The sequence below is a fragment of the Aedes albopictus genome, chromosome 1, assembly GCF_035046485.1.
Source record: "Aedes albopictus strain Foshan chromosome 1, AalbF5, whole genome shotgun sequence".
NCBI lineage: Eukaryota > Metazoa > Arthropoda > Insecta > Diptera > Culicidae > Aedes > Aedes albopictus.
Window position 1 is genome coordinate 234,049,097 of NC_085136.1, and position 16,781 is coordinate 234,065,877.

The 16,781-nt window shown below is 42.3% G+C and overlaps 1 protein-coding gene across 2 annotated transcripts; it reads right to left on the reverse strand.

The window, feature by feature from the left end:
• Positions 1-1,831: 1,831 nt before the first annotated feature.
• LOC109399840 (kinesin-like protein Klp98A) lies at positions 1,832-15,355 on the reverse strand (the record flags this gene model as incomplete). Of its 2 annotated transcripts, XM_062846426.1 has the most annotated exon segments (7): positions 1,832-3,502; positions 5,693-5,865; positions 5,932-7,025; positions 7,087-7,265; positions 7,329-7,451; positions 7,597-7,719; positions 14,682-15,355. In XM_062846426.1, coding segments are annotated over 7 exon segments (2,612 nt in total), but the record flags the coding sequence as incomplete, so codon positions are not given.
• Between the last annotated feature and the right edge of the window lie 1,426 nt (positions 15,356-16,781).

Consider the following 16,781-nt stretch of genomic DNA (forward strand, 5'->3'; position numbering starts at 1 on the left):
AAACGGTTATTTGTCCGCATCATTTCCAATCCAGCGATCGGTTCGGCAAGGGGATCCCCTTTCTATGCACCTCTTCGTTCTCTACCTACACCCTCTGCTACGTAAGTTGGAACAAGTGTGTGGTGGAGATCTGATTGTTGCTTACGCTGATGATATCAGTGCCATCGTAACAAGGGTGGATCAGATCGATGCGATGAGAAGTCTGTTTAGAAGCTTCGGACGAGTCTCAGGGGCACGCATGAATGAAGCAAAAACGATCGCAATAGACGTTGGTGCACTGACCAATCCGTTGGTCGTTCCATGGCTTCGGACGGATGCTACTATGAGAATCCTAGGAGTAATATTCTCAAACTCAGTGCGAGAAATGGTGTCGCTAAACTGGGACACCCTGGTAACCAACTTTTCTCGGCAAGTTTGGCTACATTCCATGCGAAACTTAACGCTTCAACAAAAAGTTACTTTGCTGAATACCTTCCTATGTTCTAAAATGTGGTACATTGGTGCTCAGTTGGCACCATCAGCAGCACATCTTGCGAAAGTAACGGCAACCATGCGGAGATACCTTTTCCGAGGAATGGCTGCGACTGTCCCCATGCAGCAGTTGGCACGCAACAGAGAGGACGGCGGAGTAAAACTGCACCTGCCGGCCTTCAAATGTCAGGCCTTACTAGTCAACCGTCATATGCACGAGATCGAATCCCTTCCTCATTATAGCTCCCTACTTCACCAAGCCAATCCCCCTAGAGCAAACGATATCGCCGATCTTCCTTGCTTAAAAATTATCCTGAACAACTATCCCACTCTCCCTTTCCAAATCCGCCAACACCCCTCCGCCGATCTAATAAACCGCTTCTTGATCGAGAGAACGGACAGACCGAAAGTGGAAGTAGAAAACCCCAACACCAACTGGAGGCAAGTCTGGAAGAACATTTCGGCGCGTGCTCTTTCATCCGTGGAAAGGAGCACACTCTACATTTGGGTCAACCAAAAGATACCGCACCGGCGGCTTTTGTCTAGGATGCGACGAACCGACGGAGATCAGTGTACGCATTGTGCGGCAGCAGTAGAAACCGTACAGCACAAATTCTTCGACTGCCCCAGAGTGAATGAAGCGACCCGTCTGCTGCAGCAGAAACTGGCGGCGATATTTCCAGTAGGACGGCGTGTTTTCGACAGTGGGGAACTAATGCGACCAGCGCTTGAGCGACTTTCGGCGAGAAAGAAATCAACTGTTTTGAAGCACTTAGTTGTTTATATCACTTTCATTGATAATTGCAATGGTAGAGTAGATACTGATGAACTAAATTTTGCTTTCCAAGTCGTAGTTTAAATGATTATTTGTATAATTTTTACTAAACAATTTCGACAATAAACGTACTTTTATAAAAAAAAAAAGTTGTGGTCTACGCTAGCCCTTTTGTGTGTACTAAATCACTTGCATGCAAGGTTTAAAAGAACGTACTCACGAGCTTACGATCGGGCGCTTTCTACGACGACGCCGATGGCGTTGACGATAGTGTCGACGATTGCTAGATCGTTTCACGGTGATTTCACGGCCACAAAAATAGTCTTGAGTGAACTTAACCCTCGAGCGATCGCGCTGTTGTATTTTGTACAACACGTTGAAAAAATCTCGCTTTTTGTAGTCAGCATTAGCGTGGTGCTGATGCAGGTAGTCAACCGCGCGAGTTACGGAAGGTTAAGACCTTTAAGCGTCACCAAGTATTTACATTTACTCAAGCGTGCCTTACCATCACGCACACCTTAGATCATTATTAGGACTATTAGAAGTGTTCGGTAGTTTTAGATAATAACATTCAATGCAGCCAAGGCTTTCATCGATCTTTCGAATCTAAGTTTATTCTCATGAGTGATGTGTATGATTTACAAATGGTGAGTACAAAACTCGACCACATGATGCGCCCAACTTGTTTGATTTGTAAATTTGCTATATTAATTTGATTTTAACATCAAATATCCTATATTGCCACGTATTACTTGTAGTTTCGTTTCTTTCGGTATTTATTCTAGCTAATTTCTCAAGGATTGTTGCATTGCTAGACGACCATTTCTATTTCCTCTAAAAGATGAATACCTGTCATTTGTTGTTCCAATAAGTTTATATTTAGGTCACTACATTCAAAGAACAAGGGTTGTCAACACTTAAGTTTGTATCCTAAATCTTACACTGTTATATTGTTTAAGTCCGAACAAGCTCTGTTTTTGACATTTTTTTCCTATTTTTGACTATTATATGCTTGCACGTATGTCGTCTCGAGATCTTCCCAACGAGCTCCAGTAGCAAGATGCAATCCAATTTTGATTAAGAAACATGTTCCGTACCTACAAATACTACCTATCATAATCAATATGTTTTGTGTTTCAGGTCTTTGTATGCGCTAAATCATGATCGATCCACTCTCATGCAGTTCTTCCCGGCTGTCGATCGCTCCAATGAAAGTTAATGAGATAACAGGACTATCACGAGAGTCGGGAGTCAAATTGAAAAATCACAGCTAGTGTTCCTAAATGTGTGTATTGTGTACGTACGTATGTATGGGTAGGTCACGCGAAACTATTCAGAATATGTCTTTGTGGGTTACGTAAAGGCAAATTGTGATTATGGGGGATCATGTGAAAGATGACTAACAATTCAGTACTCAAATGAACATAGAAGGTATATGAAAAAATTGACTCGTAAGCCATAAATATAATTTGTTTTTACTACTTCATCAATAGGCTTTGGATTCGCGGTTTTGCATAACGAACAAAACTGGATCAAGCCTTTTATCATTTTCACTACAAAACGTCTCCTACCTTTTTTCCTGGGGAGTGGCAATCTCTGTCAACGTAAAATGCAATTCCCAGTTGAACAAGAGATCGTGCAGCAGCTATTTGTGTTGTAGTAGCTGGGAAGGATCCTGTCCTTCCACCATGTTGCGGGGTTTATTGTCGTCGATATTCCTGCTGTTGCTTCAAGTTTGGTGTCACTCTCTTCCTATCTTAATCAATCTCACTATAGCTATAACGCCTAATAAATCTGCTCGTCATTTACAATAAATAAAATCTGCTTAAATCGAAAACGAACTGGGAGAACGCCTTCCAGCTACGTCATTACTCTATAACTTCGCAAATCGCTCGTTTATCTACAAAAATCAGCCTTACTTTTTGTTTGCTTCCACCGTTCAAAAAAACAAAATCCGACAAACAAAACCGGAAGTCAAACACTATTACTTCAACCTCCCGTCCACCGGTTCTAGCCGGTTCCATGCTTGCCCGTTTCGAACAAACCCTTCTTGAAAAAGCCCGCGTGCAACTCTATCAGGGTAATCTTGGTTAGGCCCGGTCGTCCTTCGCCTTCGTAGATGGGGCTATGCGGTATTTTAGAACATACCACCAGCAGCCGCCTCAGGTAGGTTTCAAGCTGGCGGCGGCGAGTTTTCGCCACCGATTCCGTGTTCGATGCGAACAGCTCCCGGCGCGGGAATGGGATGTTGGTTACCTGCGAATAGAGAATAAGATTTTGAGATTTATAATATGTGTGTACACTGAAATAAATTTTGTTGTTGTTTCTACCGAATCCATGGTAAAATTAAGAACTGTACCAACAATTTTCAACCGAATGCAAAATTCTGTTAAATGTACTGAAATATTGTCAATATTACCATGCGTAAAGTACCATTGACTAAAAACATTCTTGATGTTACTATTTTGACATTGTAGTTTTGACCATGTTTATCTAAGACGCGCAACATTCAAGTCTACATGGTCGAAATAACAATGCCCAAATAGTAGAACCAAGAATGTTTTTAGTCAACAGTAATACACGCATGGTAATATTGACAATATTTTAGTACAATTAACAGAATTTTGCATTCGGTTGAAAATTGTTGGTACAGTTCTTAATTCTACCATGGATTCGGTGGAAACGACAACAAAATTTATTTCAGTGTACTCGGAATCATTTTCGATACAACAAGTTTTCTCCCTGAAGCTCCACTGCATTCCAAGCTTGGAAAGCTTATCTCCGGAAGCTTGGAAAGCTTCTCTCCGGAAGCTTAGAAAGCTTTTCGCCGGAAGCTTGGAAAGCTTCTCTCTGAAAGCTTGGAAAGCTTCTCTCTGGAAGCTTGGAAAGCTTCTCTCTGGAAGCTTGGAAAGCTTCTCTCTGGAAGCTTGGAAAGCTTCTCTCTGGAAGCTTGGAAAGCTTCTCTCTGGAAGCTTGGAAAGCTTCTCTCTGGAAGCTTGGAAAGCTTCTCTCTGGAAGCTTGGAAAGCTTCTCTCTGGAAACTTGGAAAGCTTCTCTCTGGAAGCTTGGAAAGCTTCTCTCTGGAAGCTTGGAAAGCTTCTCTCTGGAAGCTTGGAAAGCTTCTCTCTGGAAGCTTGGAAAGCTTCTCTCTGGAAGCTTGGAAAGCTTCTCTCTGGAAGCTTGGAAAGCTTCTCTCTGGAAGCTTGGAAAGCTTCTCTCTGGAAGCTTGGAAAGCTTCTCTCTGGAAGCTTGGAAAGCTTCTCTCTGGAAGCTTGGAAAGCTTCTCTCTGGAAGCTTGGAAAGCTTCTCTCTGGAAGCTTGGAAAGCTTCTCTCTGGAAGCTTGGAAAGCTTCTCTCTGGAAGCTTGGAAAGCTTCTCTCTGGAAGCTTGAAAAGCTTCTCTCTGGAAGCTTGGAAAGCTTCTCTCTGGAAGCTTGGAAAGCTTCTCTCTGGAAGCTTGGAAAGCTTCTCTCTGGAAGCTTGGAAAGCGTCTCTCTGGAAGCTTGGAAAGCGTCTCTCTGGAAGCTTGGCAAGCTTCTCTCTGGAAGCTTGGAAAGCTTCTTTCTGGAAGCTTGGAAAGCTTCTCTCTGGAAGCTTGGAAAGCTTCTCTCTGGAAGCTTGGAAAGCTTCTCTCTGGAAGCTTGGAAAGCTTCTCTCTGGAAGCTTGGAAAGCTTCTCTCTGGAAGCTTGGAAAGCTTCTCTCTGGAAGCTTGGAAAGCTTCTCTCTGGAAGCTTGGAAAGCTTCTCTCTGAAAGCTTGGAAAACTTCTCTCCGGAAGCTTGAGAAGCTTCTCTCCGGAAGCCTGTGAAGCTTCTCTCCGGAAGCTTGGAAAGCATCTCTCTGGAGGCTTGGAAAGCTTCTCTCTGGAAGCTTGGAAAGCTTCTCTCTGGAAGCTTGGAAAGCTTCTCTCCGGAAGCTTGGAAAGCTTTTCTCTGGAAGCTAGGAAGCTTCTCTCTGGAAGCTAGGAAGCTTCTCTCTGGAAGCTTGGAAAGCATCTCTCTGGAAGCTTGGGAAGCTTCTCTACGGAAGCTTGGAAAGCTTCTCTACGGAAGCTTGGAAAGCTTCTCTACGGAAGCTTGGAACGCTTCTCTACGGAAGCTTTAACAGCTTCTCTACGGAAGCTTGGAAAGCTTCTCTACGGAAGCTTGGAAAGCTTCTCTACGGAAGCTTGGAAAGCTTCTCTACGGAAGCTTGGAAAGCTTCTCTACGGAAGCTTGGAAAGCTTCTCTCCGAAAGCTTGGAAAGCTTCTCACCGAAAGCTTGGAAAGCTTCTCTCTGGAAGCTTGGACAGTTTCTCTCTGGAAGCTTGGACAGTTTCTCTCCAGAAGATTAGTGCGCTTCTCTCCAGAAGCTTGGAAAACTTCTCTCCGGAAGCTTGGAAAGCTTCTCTCTAGCTTGTCTCTTCCTTGAATCTGAAAGCCTAGAAGAAAATAAAAAGCAATCTTACCTTCTCGCCATACTCCTTTTTCATTTTGAGGTGCAGCTCCCGAAACCTGCTGTATCGCCTGAGTAGCGTCCATCGATCGTCCGGCAGGTTTAGCTTTACCTCGTACTCGTAGTGGGTCTGTTTTCCGGCCCCTCGAATAATATAGGTAGGTATATTGATGAAATGCTCTGAACCTGTTTGAAATATAAAATCTGATTTGTAGCTTTCCTTGCAATTCCTTCATTCAACATCCAACTTACGCATTCTCTCGACCGACGCGCTTTCGAACGACGGCAGCGATCGCGCCACGCTCGGCGCATAAATACTGGTCTGTGCTCGATGCCTCAGATAGTCCGGATAGATGCACGAGTTTATCCGGCTGTCATCGCTGTCGGTAAAACTACCCGGCATGTCCCGAACCGAATCCAATCCCCCCTCGTCAGACAAACAATTCTTCTCGACGTCCTGCACCTTAATCTCCAGCTGCATTATCCTCTTTTGAAGATCCTGCAGCTCACTGATTTTCCCGTCCAGGTTCGTCTTGTCGCCGTTTGTCTCCAGTATCTTCATAATCTCCGCCTTCTTCGTTGCTATGCTCTCCCTCAGCAGGTTCATCTCACACAAGATCAAGTTGGCCGTGGACGATGTTATCGAGCTGTTATCCAGCGAGCTTGCATGCGAATGTCTCTCATCGTCTTCATCGTCGCCTTCCTCTTCTTCTCCGCTGCGGCTGTTGACTCTCAGCGGATGAATCCCGTGTCGGATATCGAAAATCTCCGTTCGCACACTGTTTTTGTTTCCACGACATCGGTTCCCGCTACCACCTTTTCCATGATCCGAGTTCTCATCCGACTCATCACTCGTTGATGCGCGCACGACTTCTTCTCCGCTGATCTCTATGCTACCTCCTCCATTCACGATCAGTGTCTTGTTGACGTACTTCGAGTTGGGTGTTGACGACGTCAACAGCAAACAGTGATCATCCGATTGGAACAGTAGCTTCCCACCATTCGTCAACTTGCCACCCTCTCCGAGCTTGTTCGTCTCGAAGCTGACGCCACTGTCACTCATGCCTTGCGTGTGGCCTGGTTCCTCGTAGTAGTCCGACTCGTGGTCGGCTCCTGATTCTGTTCCTTCGGTTGAACTGGGCGTCGGAATCAAGTGGTTTAGCGCTTCCAAGGCCGGGGTGTTCAGGGCCGATACGAACGAACAGTCCGAATTAGCCGTGTGGAAGGTATCACAGGTTTCCAGGGTACGAGCCGTGGAGTTACTCGCTACCATCTGTAGCGCTTCGGAAGAGTTGGGATCTGTTTGAGCGTTGGAGTCCGTGGTTCGCGACAGGTTTAGGGTCATGCTGAAAAGGTTAAGAATTAGCAAAGAGACGTGAGACGTGAATCCTCAACAGCTAAACTTACGACTGTTTCTTTTTCTGCATTTCTTCCATTTCCAGCTGGGTACGTTGCTGTAACAGTTCCTGGTTTTGGCGTTCCAGTTCGTCGATCTTTTGGTCTAGATCGGCAATCTTACGCGTACTCTGCTCCAGTTGAGATTCTTTCTCGCCCAATTCCCGTTCGTATTTGTCGAGCTCTTCGCGCTAAAATAAAGTACATAGACGTGAGGTGGATAAGGCCTAAAATCTTTTGAATTGAACTCTTACATTCCTTCGGATGTACTCTCGGATGTATTGTGCGGAGTAGTTGTCCAAGGATTTGGAAATCAGCAACAGGATTTCCGAGTAGTCCTCTGTCTGAGGTGCCTTCTGGATTAGTTCAATACTGGCCTGATAATAGCATTTAGAGAAAAAAAGGATACCAAGGAATCATATTATGGATGTTTGTTATCCAGCAACCATATTAAAAACAAAACCTAATTTAGCAAAACTCAAAAACAACAAAACTAACTAAAACAAACAAATCAAGCACTACCTCGTCCAGCTTGCCGCAGTCCTGCAGCTCTTGGAGCTCTTTGGCAACGTACTCGTAGAAGTCGCGCTTCTTGGTGTCTAGCTGCGTTTGCAGGGCCGATAGCTGTCTAACTAAAATGTCCACCTACAGTGAGGCGGGTGAAGGTGGCGTTTGCGTCGGCGGGAAAAGGGCAATAATATAAAGGAAAAAAAAGGGAAACGAAAAAATAAAAATTATATAACAAACGTAAACGGCAATGAACTTATATGCATAAATAGCGAAGGTAACACAATATACTAAGGGATAAGGATCGATAAGGCAGAGTGCCGCGACGATGACACGTCCAGAAGGGTCACACGGGAAAGCTGAGTGTAATCTAATTAGGACCGTTGACCGATTCGAAAGTAACCGAGCATTATGGTTCAGAATAGGACTTCAAGTGGAACAGAAACAGACAAGCATTGAATGAGGAAGTCATTGGAACTGGGGAGTCCTAGACAGATTTAAAACTATTTGTTGCATTCCAAATCACGATCGGTCTTCTTTGTGATAGATAGTTTTGCAAACTTATTACAGCAAGCTTAAAAGGTTGAACGAGTTTACAGCACACAAGCAGTGTCAACCGAGTGAATCGACAACGATTTTTTATCAAGACCTAACGGACATTATTTCTTTTCATCGATTAACTCTTTATATTATTACAGATTTGAACGACTACATCTTGCTGTAGAAACAAGAAGAATAACAGTTTAGTTTGTTTTGATCAAGTTATTAATGAAAGGAAGAAAAGACGAAAATAAATCAATCAAGACAGTTAGTCCCTAATACATTTTGAAATTGAAATTTAGGAAACATTTAGAAATATTACAAACAAACAAATTTATTCCCAAATTGCATCATCAAATCTCGATAATATCTCGGATTCTAGATGAAATCCCAAGATACCAAGATTACAGATTAGATCCTGGATTCCATTTAAGTTTTTCGATTCCAGAAGGCATCCCAGATTCCAGCTAAAATTCCATAACTCAAATGATTTCCTAAATTCCAGATGAGTTCCCTGATTTTGAATGAGATCCCAGGTTCCAAATGAGCTTCATATTCTGTCCCATATCCCAACCCAGATGGAATCTCAGTTCAGTTTCTCGACGAAATCTCAGAATACAGATGAGATTCCTGATTCTAGATGAAAACCCAGATACCAGATTAGATCCCAGAAGCCCGATGATATCCCAGATTTCACATGAAAGCCCAGGGTTCAGATGGGATCCTTTATTGCAAATAAGATCCCTGATTCCCGATGAGATCCCAGATTCGATCTAAAAATCCTGATGATTTCAAAAACTGAGCTCCAAAGCAAACCATAATTACAGCACCACCAAAGCAAACCATAATTACAGCATCTCAAAGTATTTTGTATTAAAAAAAATCGTTTGTGATCAATTAGGCAACCCTGTGTTTATTCTGAAATGGCATTTAAGGAATCATTTAGGAATAATATATTCCTTAGCAATCTTGGGCAAACTGAGCACATACTTAATGGTATCCCAGATTGAATCTTAAAATTCAGAGCAGATCCCTGATTCTTGACGGGTTCCTAAATTTTAAATGAGACCCCAGAATCCAAAAGAATTCCAAGCTTAAAAAAATCAGATTAGATCCTAGAATAGTCTAGATGAGATTTCAGAATGCAGATGAGAAGTTCCCTAATTCCAAATGGGATCGCAGTTTCTCAAAGAGATTTGACATGAAAATCGCAGATCCTCGATGAGATCCCAGCTTGGATACCAAAATCCTGATGAATCCCTGATCGAGCATCAGATTTCAGATTGAATCACAGAATCCAAATGAGTTGTAAGATCCACATATAAGTTTCCTGTCTCAAATGCTAAATGAGACCCAAGATTCCAGGATTCCTAATTCTAAAAAAGTTCCCAGATTGCAGGTATGATCTCAGCGACCAGATGAGTTCCCAGATTTATAATCAGATCCCAGATTCCAAATGAGGTTCAAGATTCCTGATGAGATGCAAACATCTCAAATTGCATCCCTGATTACAAAGGAGTGCCCGGTTTCCAGATTACATTCAAGTTTCAAGATGACATCCCAGATTCCAGATGCGATCCCAGATTACAATTGTGATTCTAGTGACCAGTGGAGTTCTCAGATTACAAAATCCAGTTCCAAGATGAGATCCCAGTTTCAAGATTATAGTCCAGATTCTAGATGAGATCCCTGATTGGATCTCAGATCCCAGATGCCAGACAAGATCCGAGATTGGATTTCAAATCCCAGATTGGATACCCAATTCGTCATGAGATCCCAGTAATTAGTTGTGATCCCAGTGCAATGACCAGATGAGTTCCTAGAATCCAAATTGGATCCCAGATTCCCGTTGAGATCCCTGTTCCAAGAAAAGATTCCAGATTCCAGATGAGATCCCAAAATCAGTTCTAATCCCAGATTGGAAACCAGTTTTCAGATGAGACTCTTTTGGTTTACAGATGTTATACCTGATTGTTTTGCACTTCCCATATTTCATATAAGCTCCAGATTCGTCGTTGCAAACCAAATTCCAGGTGAAATCGCAAAAACCAGATGAGATCCCAGAATAGATGTCAAACCCCAAATGGGATCCCAAGTTCCAGAAAGAGTCCCAGATTCCAGATGTAAATGGAATTTCGATGGAATCAGATTTGATCTCCGATCCTAGATTGAAGATTAGTTGAGATCCAAATTCTAATTGAGATCCCAGATTCTAGACGAGTTTCCTGATTTCAGATTCGATCCCGATTAGATCTCAGATTAGATAACATCTTAAAATCCTGATGAATCCCAGATCGTACATTCTGATTTGGGATCTGTCCCAAATAGTATCAAATAAAATCAAAAGCCTAAACGAGTTTTAAGTTTACAAGATTCTAGACGAGTTTCCTGTTTCAAGATAAGATGCCAAATAAGATCCCGGATTGGATCTTAAATTGCAGATAAGATCCCAGATTTCAAGTATGATCCCTGCGATACGATAAGTTTCCAGATTCCAAATGAGATCTATGATTTCGGATGAGATCCCGGATTGAGTCTCAAATCGTATTGATTGATTTGTCTTTACTTAAGCAACTCTCAAATCGTAAATTAAATCCCAGATTCCAAATAAGTTCCCAGATTTCAAATAAGATTCAAGATTTCAAATGATAATCGCAGATTATCGCGATTCCAGATGAAATCCCAGATAAAAAATGTGATCTAAGTGTCCAGACGAGTTCCTTGGTACCAAAATCCTGATTCCTGATTCCAGATGAGATCCCAGATGAAATCCCTGATTTCAGAAGAGATCTCAGGTTCCAGACGAGATCCCAGATTAGATTTCACATCCCAGATTTGATCTAAAATTTCAGATCAAAGAAGATCTCAAATTGCAAATGTGATCCCAGATTCTCGATTGGATCCCAGTTTCAATTCAAGATCACATACTCGATAAAATCCCGAATTCCGTGTGAGATCCTTGATTGGATCTAAAATCCAAATTTCAGATGAGATCCCAGAGCTCAGATGAGATTCCAGATTGTATGTCGAATTCCAACTGACATCTCAGAATCCAGATAAAAATGAGATTCTCAGATTTGAGATTCCGAATGAGATCCCAGGTCTAGAACCTGACATTGACATTTCAGATTTCAGATGAGATTGGACATCAGATCCCAGACTGATTCATAGAATCAAAAAGAGTATTAGGATTCCAAGTTTTCAGGTGAGTTCCCTGTTTCCAGATAAAATACGGACACGTTTAACCCTTGTAAGATGTTAGGGTATATATGACCCAGACAGGCACGCTGGACGTGTACTACGTCCTAACATCCTAGTGTCAATACTTCCAATGAGCTACTCGCTCTTTGAAGGAAGCACGGCACTAGACAACGGACGAGTATGCAACGCCCAGTGACACAGCCGAATAGTTTTCCTGATAACTGCAGTGGGAATCGAACCCATACCCTCAGTACGAAGCGGTTAAATGCTTGGTGACACTAGCCGCACGACCACGAAGCCATACAAGCTCAGATTCTAGATAAGATCACAGATTGGCACCCAAATTCCAGACAAGATCTCAGATTACAAACCTGAATCCTGCGAGCAAACTAGTTTCCATATTCCGAATAAGATCTTAGATTCCATATATGATCTCAGTGATTTGATGAGTTCCATGATTTCTAATTCCAGACGAGATTCCAGTTTTAACATGAGATTTCAGATTCCATATGAGGTCCTCAGATTGAATTTCAAGCTCCAGATCACATCCCTGATTGTATCTCAGATCCCAGATTGCAGATGAAATCCCAGCAAGTTCCATACGAGATCCCAGATTGGACTTCAAACCCCAGATTTGATATCCGATTTTCAAATGAGATAACCGATTACAGATGTGATCTCAGATTCCCGAAGAGATCCCTGTTTGAAAACAAGATCCTAGATTACAGATAAAATTCAAGATTCCAGATCGGATCCCAAATTCCAGATGAGACCCCTAATAAATTGGATCTCAAATTCCAGATTCCAGATTGCAAGATGCATCCGAGATTCCAGATGGGATCTTAGAATTAATCTCTAATTGGTTTCTATAGAAGCATTGAGATAATTTCATATTCTAAACCTACATGCCAAAGTGAGCCGAAATCCAAATTTTCATGAATTTTGGTACCCGGGAACCTATTTAAAAATTTTTATGAAGTTTGTATAGGAGCAATTTGTTGAATCACCCTCATCGCATTTTGTACTGGGCGGAGCTGTCAAGCAGTTGCCCAGCTGTAGAATGGTGATTTAAAAAAAATCTCTTTGAAATTAATTTAAGGTACCAAAACAAAGTTCTAAAAATCTAAATAAAAACATAGTGGCTCAGAAAAAAGTGCTCTTTCCTATAAAATTTAAAAAAAAAACAATATTTTTTTTACTTAAAAATCCAAAGCAAGGAAATGAGATGCCGATGGTATTCAAGCTTTTTTTATCGCAGATCTTAGATTCCAGATGAGTTCCCAGTTGAGATTCCAGGTTCCAGATGAGTTCCTGATTTCAGATGAGATTCCTTATTCCCGATAACATTCTGGAATCCTGATGAATTTCAAGATTCCGAAAATTTCAGGATGGGTTCCCAGATTCCAAAGTTGGATCAGATCAGAGATCAGATGAGATGCCAGATTCCAGACAAGATCCAAGATTAAACCTGTGAACTGTTGACACTTTGAAAAATGTATTGATTTTTAAATTTAATACGAATGATTACCTTTTCTGAACCACTATGATTTTTTCAGATATTTCTAACCTCATTCTGATACCTAAAAACAAAATCAAAGAATGTTTTTCATATGACCTTTTGACAGCTGGGCAACTGTTTGACAGCTCCATCCAGTACAAAAGCCGACGAGGGATGATTGAACAACTCGCTCCCATACAAATTTCTTATTGGTTTTCCCGGGCATCAAAATTTATGATTTTTTTTTTTAATTTTGGCGAAGCTTTGCGTGCAGATTCGGAATAAAGGATTCATCTCAACACTGCTAAAGAAGCCAATTGATGTTGGATCAACTGAGATACACCAGTTTCTTGTGTTGCACGGGTCGTTTTTTGGCCACAACTCAGCCAATTTTTAATCAATTCACATAAAAAAATTTCCACAGAGAGACACGGATAGTACTATCAGTGCACGGAAAATCAAGGCAATAGGTTCAACATTGCCTGACCTATCACAGAAAAACTACCCTTTCGGGTGTATAATGTTGACAATAGTGTCCCATTAGGTCTAAACGACAAATGGTCAAATTACCACTAAGCCAGGCTAAGTAGATCAATATTGAACCGACAGAAAATCAGGATTCGAAAGAACAGCTGGCAGAAGATGACATCTTTAGGATTGATTCACAGTTTTGTAACAAATAACTTTGTAACAATCAAACTCTAAAGAAAAACCCATGTTTGAAAAAAGGGATATGCACTGATGGAGGTATAAGTTTGACCACCAATCAAACCTGTAATGATATAACAGAAAGAGCTGCCTATTCTAGAAGGCAAAATCTGTTCTGCAGCCAACAATAAACCACACAATTGAAATATCAGCTCGCAGAAAAACAGACGTAACACTCTTCAAAACGGCTTAGCACATGTATTTAACGATACATCCAAATTTCATTTGATTTACGCGATCCTTCCACCAGAGGCGCTAGCGTTCGATCGCTTTGACGTTTGCCAGTGTACACGTTGCTGAATGATGCAAACGAAAATTACAGGCGATTTGTGTAGTAGTGTACGTGTTAGACAAACGTCAAATCGAAATCCACCGTGGCCGACAGTGTCTCGCGTGGTTCTACCAACAGGTGGCAGCGTGCTCACGAAAAAGACACCGGGCAATGTTTTTTGATAAATTTCCTCTAAGAGTTACGTCTGCTTGTCTGTGATCAGATCATCTTCAAGATACTGTCGTATGAGATCTTAAGTTTTCCTAGAATGGTCTTTCCGGCAAATGGAGCATTCTGGGAAATGTAACATTCTGAAAAATGGATTATTCAGAAAATTAACTTTCCACAACATGAGGTACCTAGGAAATGATACACAGAAAAAAATATGTAATTAAAATTCAGCGAGATATCATGCACATAAAGGGAATGCTAGAGTTAGTGCACTTTTACATGAGCTATAGTGTAAAATTACATTACCATCGTGTAAATTTCCGCCATCCATCGCGTAAACCATCATGGACACCAACCAGTTACGCGACTATTAGCGGAAATTTACACGAACGTAACGTAATTTTACATGACATTTCATGTAAATATGCACAAACTCTAGCATTCCCTTTATGTGCATGATTTTTCGCTGAATTTTACATGAATATTTTTTTCTGTGTAACGGACAACGTCTTTCCAGGAAATGGAATGAAACCTCTGGGAAGTGGCATTCCGGGAAATGTGATACCACCTCCGAAGTACAGTAACAGACAAACAAACGTATCAAATTATTCAAACATTGTTCAAGCTCATAGGCCTTACTGATCCTTACTGAACCAACAACTCGGTAACTTTTCCAACGATAGATTACTTCCCGCCAACAACACCACTTACCTGCGTCTTTTCGTTGCTCTTCTCCCACAGTATCATTTCGCGGCGGGCCATCAATTCGTCTATCCGGCAGTCCAGAATCATCAACTTATCCCGCTTGGTACTCTCCAACCGTTCCAACTCCTCGCGGCACAGTTTGATCTTGGCCTTGAACTGCTCGTGCATTCGCGTCCGTTCCAGGTTCAACTGTTTCAAAGCATTTTCGATGGTTTGCAGAATTTTCCTATGTTCGTCCTGCAGCTCGGTGTCTTCCCGACTGGGAGTGTACTGCCGGAAGCGCAGAGGATTCTGAGGTGACGAGATGACGCCGTTGTCGTCGTCGCTGAGGAAACTGCTGCAGAGATTTTCCCGCGAGGCGGCTATGAGCGAAAGTCGGGACAGGTCTAGGCGCGATGATCGCTGGGCGTGGTTGTTGTCCTGTCGCATTTTGGCCGCCTCTGCCGGATTGTTGTAGCGGAACATGTTGGTCCGACCGAGCAGCAGGATATCTCCCTGGCTAATGGCCGTCGGGTTCTCGATGATGTTGGCGTTGAGCAGACAGGTGGCGGACGGGTTCGGACAGATTGTTGCGTTTCCATTGTCGATTACGATTCGACAGTGCTCCGGGTGGATGCCGATACCGTTTAGGACGATATCCTGCGGGTAGGGTGCTTCTGCTGTGCCAATTGTGGTTTCACCTGAAAGAGGTTATTTGAATGAGATTTAGCAGAATATTGTGAAACAGCAAATTCTCTACACTATTGTTCCGTGAAATAAAATTCATCATATCGCTCTGGAAGGTATAATGCGACGAGCCGGACTCGCCGGTGTTCGAATCTCAAATCCGATCAATTTGTGTGCTTTGCAGATGACATGAGCATTACCGACAGAAAATTTGTAACTGTGGCAGAGCTGTAAACTCACCTGAAACGCGATCCAGCAAAGGTCGAACTAGGTGGTGAATGTATCAAAAACAAAGTAACGATAGACGAGGATACCTTCGAGGTATTGGAAGAATTCGTCTACTTCGAAACTTTACTGACGGTTGACAACAATGCCAGCCGTGAAATACGAAGGCGTCAGTGAAAATAGTGCCTATTACAGGCTCCAAAAGAAACTTAAGTCATCCACGCACCAATTGCACCATGTACAAACGCTAATAAGTCCGGTGGTTCTCTAGGAACACGAGACATGCACCATGTTCGAAGAGAACTTGCAAGCACTCGGAGTTTTTGAGCTGCGCGTGGTAAGGACGATCTTCGGTGATGTGCAGAAGAATGGTGTGGCGGAGAAGGATGAACCACGAGCTCGCTGCACTTTACGGCGAACCCAGCATCCAGAAGGTGGCCAAAGCCGGAAGGATACGGTGGGCAGGGCATGTTGCAAGAATGCCGGACAACAACCCTGCAAAGCTGGTATTTGCAACGGATCCGCTTGGCACAAGAAGGCGTGGAGCGCAGAGAGCACGATAGGCGGACCAGGCATCATGATTCTTGTAGGTATTTCTGGAGCATTTTCTGAACGATTTCCTGAAAGAATTCTTGAAGATATTTATTGAAAATTTCAGAAGTATTGCAGCATGCCTGGAAAATATCTTATTACAGTTCCTGTAGGAATACTTCAAAAATTCTGGAGAAATTCCTGAAAAAAAACTGGAGGGATTATTTGAGAATTTTTTGGAGAAATTCTTGGAGAAATTCCTGGTGGGATTTTTGGAGGAATTCGTAAAAGAATTCTTGAAGTATTTTCTGGATAAATTCTTGGAGGAATTTTTGGAAGAAGTCTCGGAGCAGATCCTGCAGAAATCCCAACAGGATTTCTCGGGGAAATCCCAAGATTTGCCACAGGAGTATTTTCTAGAATTTATTTTGTAGGAATTCCTGGAGGGATTTTCTAGGCAGATGTCTCGAAGGAATTCCTGGATGAATTTTTGGTGTGGAATTCCTCAAGATATTATAAAAGGAATTCCTAAAGAACTTCCTGAAGGAAATTTCGGAGTAATTTCTGTGGTAATTTCTGGATGATTTCCTGGTATAATTCCAAAAAGAATAAATTAAGGAATTGCTGGAGGAGTTCCTGAAGGAGTTCAAGGAGGGATTACTGAGTTCCAGGAAGAATTTCGAG